This window comes from Triticum urartu, chromosome 1 (assembly GCF_003073215.2).
Source record: "Triticum urartu cultivar G1812 chromosome 1, Tu2.1, whole genome shotgun sequence".
Lineage (NCBI taxonomy): Eukaryota > Viridiplantae > Streptophyta > Magnoliopsida > Poales > Poaceae > Triticum > Triticum urartu.
This window is the reverse complement of record NC_053022.1, coordinates 490345444-490351096: the sequence shown is the minus strand read 5'-3', so window position 1 is coordinate 490351096 and position 5653 is coordinate 490345444. Positions and strand designations below refer to the sequence as shown.

The 5653-nt window shown below is 50.8% G+C and overlaps 2 protein-coding genes across 2 annotated transcripts; both read right to left on the bottom strand.

The window, feature by feature from the left end:
- Window positions 1-2: 2 nt before the first annotated feature.
- On the bottom strand, window positions 3-1109 carry LOC125532954 (sorting nexin 2B-like; the record flags this gene model as incomplete). The annotated part of the gene is made up of 1 exon (XM_048696794.1): window positions 3-1109. A coding segment is annotated over exon 1 (843 nt), but the record flags the coding sequence as incomplete, so codon positions are not given.
- Window positions 1110-1795: 686 nt separating this feature from the next.
- Window positions 1796-5255, bottom strand: LOC125521474 (PRA1 family protein B2-like). Its single transcript, XM_048686527.1, has 2 exons — window positions 4430-5255; window positions 1796-2275 (listed from the first exon to the last, which is right to left on the bottom strand). Exon 1 carries the CDS (start codon window positions 5114-5116, stop codon window positions 4451-4453), a length of 666 nt encoding a protein of 221 aa, XP_048542484.1. The 5' UTR covers window positions 5117-5255; the 3' UTR covers window positions 1796-2275; window positions 4430-4450.
- Between the last annotated feature and the right edge of the window lie 398 nt (window positions 5256-5653).

Below are 5653 nucleotides of genomic sequence, written 5' to 3'. Positions count from 1 at the left end.
GTATCAGTCTCCTCCTCCACAGGCGGTGGCTTCGTGGCCACCAACCCATTGACAACGGTCTGCTTCAAATCCTTAAACATCCCAAATAAGTCCCTCCCAGCTTTGGCCGGGACCGTTGGGATGGCGGCATTCACCGTGGTGGTCCAGTGCCGCGGCGCCTCGCCTTGGAAGGCGGCGATGGCGCCGGGCTCGGTAAGGAAGGTGCGGAGGTCAGGGCTGCGGCCGACGACGGGGTGCGCGGCGAGCCGGCGGAGGTAGCGCTGGAGCGCGGTGCAGCGCTGGCTGACGAAGTCGTGGCGCTGCATGACCTGGCCCTCAACGAGGCTCTTGTCGGGGCGGGCAGGCACGAAGAGGCCGCGGTGGACCGCGGCGAGGCGGTCGGCGAGGGCGACGACGTCGCGGAAGCGGCGGCGCACGCGGACCTCGTCGGCGCCGTCGGCGAGGCGCGTGGTGACGAGGTAGGAGAAGTAGCTCCCGGAGCCGGGGATGACGCCGGCGGCCCCGGAGACGGGCTCCGCGTGCTTCTTCGGGTCCGAGACGGTGATCCGGGAGAACTCGGGGCCCGCGTCGCCGTTCGCGGCGGCGGCCGGCGCGCGGGCGGCGGGGGGAGGCGGGGGCGCGTGGTCGTCCTCGTCCTCGTTGTCGTCGTCGTCGTCGAGGAAGTCGTCGATGACGAAGGGCTCGTGGCGGGCGGCGGCGCCGTTGGAGGAGGAGGAGGGCGGGCGGAGGAGGGGGTCGGTGGCGGCGGCCGGCGAGGAGTGGGAGGAGTCGAGGGCGAGGGTCTCGAGGTCGTCGGCGGCCGCGGAGGCTGTGGCGGACGGCGACGAGGGCTCGGCGGCCATCATGGCTGCTTGGGGAGGCAGGGGGGTGGGTAGGGTTTGGGGGATTTAGGGGGTGAGGGCTGGACGTGGAGATCGAGGGATCTGAGAGCGACGAGGGGAGGCGAGGGGAGGAGGGATCGATCGGGGTCGGGGCAGCGGAGGAGCGGAAGGAGTCCGGAGTCCGGAGCTGGGTGGTGGTGTCGCGTGCGTGTTCCGCCGCGGGTATGCGTATTGCGTAAGCGTAACCCAGGGGGCAGCTCAGATTATCGAAAAAATATACTATTTGCGAATTATCTTTGATTATCTGGAAGAGGCCGTCAATGCCATCTGGGCCCTGAACATTTATTTTAACAACAAAAGCGAACCGTGCGAGCCCCGACACGCACGCAAAGCGCCTTTCTCTGTGTGCGAATCGAAGCCACTGATAGCTAACTTTCTCCGTTCAACGTATGCGAGCACCTGTGTTGTCCTCCGTCCCGTTCCGAGGCAACAAGATAGGGAATTCCATTATTCATCGGCAGCCACTTGTGTTCAAAGTGCGTTTGGTTGACTATACACATGGCTTTATCGGAAACAGTTTGATCACACCGATCCTCCAGTAGTGGCCTTTACCAAGACTGAACTCCAGTCTAAACACATAGCATGGTTCGATCAAATCAGACTCCATATCAACAAAGGTACGAGAGATGTAGGGGGCATAGCTCGATCAAACACAAAGGAGCGAAGACTGTTCTGCTTCAGGTAGACAAGATAGAGATTTGATTGTTTTGCCCAACATATGCAAGTGGCACAAATAGTACAGAATTGGTCAAATGAGCATAATTTTCAGTATCATTGCATCGGTATTATCTAGTTGGCGTGCTCATCCTGGCTACAGTCTGTACAAACAGAAACAGACACACAAACACACCAACTAATTTAGCCGCTGTGTGGCTGACCAGGCGAGAGATGGTATGCAACCAGCACAAAAGCAAACCAGAAACATTATCAAACATCCCCTAAAAAAACATTATCAAACATGATATCTACTCCCTCTGTAACTTAATGTAAGTCTTTTTTGACGCTATGACGGTGTAGGTTGCAGATGGAGTATACAATAAGAATATATCTGCAGCTTGAGAATTGCAGCTATTCAGACTTTCACAGTCCATGTCAGTCACAACATGGATCACATTCTACAGTCAAGAAAAAGGAATTGGGCACCTGAGTATAACAATGCTGCTCTCAAAACATTTTGTCAAGAACGACCACCCCCAACAAGCTGCACTTCATTTTCACAATAAAACCATATTTGGCATTTGTATTAGAAATAAACCCTTCCTGAGCCTAAGCAGGGATGGCAAAAAAAACTGCTCCAAGATTTGCAAGTTGCAACATAGAAACTCACTACCCAGCATGTAAAACCAGGCACTGTGTCGCATTCTTAGTTCGTACTCCCTCCGGTCCTTTTTACTCTGCACATTGGATTTGCCGAAAGTCAAACTTTGCTAAGTTTGACCAAATTTATATTAGAAATTATTAGCATCTATAATATCTAATAAATATAATATGAAAATATAATCCAAGATGAATCTAATGATATTGGTGTTGTTATGTGAATGTCTATAATTTTTTATATAAACTTGGTCAAAGTTGGATGAGATTGACTTCAGACAAACCTAATATGCAGAGTAAAAAGGACCGGAGGGAGTACACTCTAAAACAAACATTCTTAGCTTATAGGAAAGCTCCGAGATACATGTTCAACAAGCAAGACACAACACCTTTAGAATTAGGAATTCAGCATTCTTAATCAAAATTCAGATAAAGTTTGACACTGACTTGGCACGAATTTGATGCTCCTCAGAAGCTTTGCCATATATCTTGACAAAAACAACTGGATCGTTCCTGAATTTCTATGTGTGATCATAAAACAAAAGAGACAGGTGATTCCTCATCAAGGGTCCTGAGACAGAGGGGCAGACCCAGGAAAACCAAGCACGGGACTCTAGTCCAATCCAAGAGAAATAACACTCACAAAGATCTACTGACTGAAACACTACATCAGGTCAGCATTGCAATACCATTATACCAGTAACCATTGATTTCTGATAGAATAACTACTCCCTCCGTCCGGAAATACTTGTCATCAAAATGGATAAAAGAGGATGTATCTAGACGTATTTTAGTTCTAGATACATCTCTTTCTATTCATTTTGATGACACAAGTATTTTCGGACGGAGGGACTATTATTTAACAACAAATGCCAGAAAATACTCAAACATTCATCTATCAAGTATCACAAACAACAGAAGCACCAAAGGATTGTAGCACTTTCCTGTATGATCAGCTCTAATGCCAAACAAGCTTGAGAGGGTCACAACATGGATCACATTCTACAGTCAAGAAAAGGAACAAGGTGCCTTCATTGGGCACCTGAGTATACCAATTCTGCACTTTATTTTCACAATAAAATCATTCATAGCATTTGTATTAGAAATAAACCCTTCCTGAGCCTACGCAGGAAAGGCAAAAAAAACTGCTCAAAGATTTGCAACATAGAAATTCACTGCTCAGCATGCAAAAGTGCAAAACCAGGCACTGTACTGCCTTCTTAGTTTACACTCCCTCTGTAAACTAATATAAGACCTTTTAGGTCACTACTTTAGTGACCTAAAAGAAAATATTGACCTATTAGGTCTTGTATTAGTTTACAGAGGGAGTACACTAAAAAATCAATCTTAGGTTATAGGAAAGCTCCGAGATACATGTTCAACAAGCAAGACACAGCACCTTTAGAACTAGGAATTCAGCATTCTTAATCAAAACACAGATAAAGTTGAAAGCTGACTTGGCACGGATTTGATACTCCTCAGAAGCTTTGCCATATCTTGACAAAAAAATTGGACTGTTCTTGAATTTCTATGTGCGATCATAGAATAAAAGTAAAAGGTGATTCCTCATCAAGGGCCCTGAGACAGAAGGGCAGACCCAGGAAAGCCAAGTGCAGGATTCTAGTCTAATCCAACAGAAATAGCACTACCACACATCAATCTAAAAATAACATGAAGCCAAGTGCATGCTGATGCAGCACAACATTATCGTATCCCTAGCGTCAGCTATTAACAAAGCTTAACTTACAAAAATATGAAGTTTGTCACCAAGATCTATTGACTGAAACACTACATCAGGGCAGCATTGCAATACCATACCAGTAAACATTGATTTCTCAGAGAATAACTACTAAATAACAACAAATGCCAGAAAATACACAAACATTCATCTATCAAGTATCACAAACAACAGAAGGACCAAAGGATTGTACTAGTACTTTGCTTTCATTACCCTCAAGAACATACCATCTACATCACTGATATAGTTAAACATCATACATATATATAGAAGTACTCAAGTCTTGAACACTAAACTTCCATCGCAGCGTGGAACTCACAAGAGAAAACGGTGCATATATTGGCAAAAGTCGGCGCATCAATCAGGATCAACAATAAACCAATAGATCTGTAACTACAGAACGATGAACTGGAGAAGATACAGGGCACAGTTAAAGCAATATCAGATCCAGGGTAACTCCAGTTTAAGACGAACTTGTCGCGCCGAGGAAGCCTACCAGATCTCGTCGCCCGGCGCCTCAAACCCTAGATCCGGGTGCCCCGAGGAAGGACAGCAGCCCCTGGGCCGCGCTGTTGCCGCTCGCTGCGTCGGCGTCGTCCAGGAAGAGGTCCTCGGGCATGCGGAAGGCGCCGTGGGCGGCGACGATGGCGCCGCCGACGAGCATCCCGGAGATGATGAGCGACGCGACGGGCGTGAAGAAGAAGGCGACGATGGAGGCGACGACGAGCCCCAGCAGCGTCTCGCGGTCGGAGAAGGTGCGGCCGAAGAGCGCGACGGGCTGGTCGGAGGCGCGGAAGATGTAGAGGAAGCACCAGGCGGCGAGGACCCCCAGGAGGATGAGGAGCGAGAAGGGGTGGGCCAGGAGCGAGGCTGCGAGCGCGAAGGCGACGACGGCGGTGTAGTTGACGCGGAAGTAGGTGAGGTTGCGGCGCAGGCGGGAGGTGGCGTCGGAGAGGGAGTCCGGCCGCGAGAAGGCCGAGCGGTCGACCATCTCGGCCCACGGGCGCCGGTCGGACAGCGAGCGGCGCGCCGACTCGGAGATCCGGCTCATGAAGAGCCGGAACGCCGGCGTGGCCATCGGCGCGTCCAGGCCGCCGCCGCCGCCTGTGGCGGCGGGCGCCGAGCCCGCGGCCGTGGGGTTGGTGACCGGGAGGAGGGGCGGCTGCGTCGGCGCGGAAGCCATGGGGGGCAGATCTCGGCGTGCTCTCCAACAATCGGGAAGGATTTGCTGCGGAAGCGGTGGTTGCCTCTCTTGCCTGCGCCCTTCCGCTCGAGTTATTCTAGCTTGGTTTGTTCCGTGGGATGGACGACAGTGCGTTTAGGCTGTTGCCCGGGTCCACATGTCGGTGACGAGCTCGTTTGGTTCGATGGACTACTTTTGCGTGCTTCGTCGGCTGCAAGAATGGGCTGTGACCAATCTGGACTGTGGACCTGGTCCATGTGGTTGTCCACCTCTTGAGACGGGTTATTCGTTGCGGTTGCAGTTTTGTTTTTTCAAAAAAAAAACATGTTCGTTGCAGTTTCAGCCCAAAGCAAAAAAAAAATCCCTCAAAAAAGGTGCCTCCTGGGTTGCTCACTCGGGCCGCTCGAAGGCGACCCAAACCCTAGCTAGCGGCCCCTGTTCGGATCATTCCTCATTGTCGGTCGGTGGCAGCGGCAACAACACTACCTTTTCACCCGGGGTGGCTCGCACTAGATGTCTTTCCTTCGCAAGCGAGGG

Coding starts and splice junctions, on each gene's coding strand:
- LOC125521474 (XM_048686527.1), bottom strand. CDS start 5,116: ATGGCTTCCGCGCCGACGCAGCCGCCCCTCCTCCCGGTCACCAACCCC.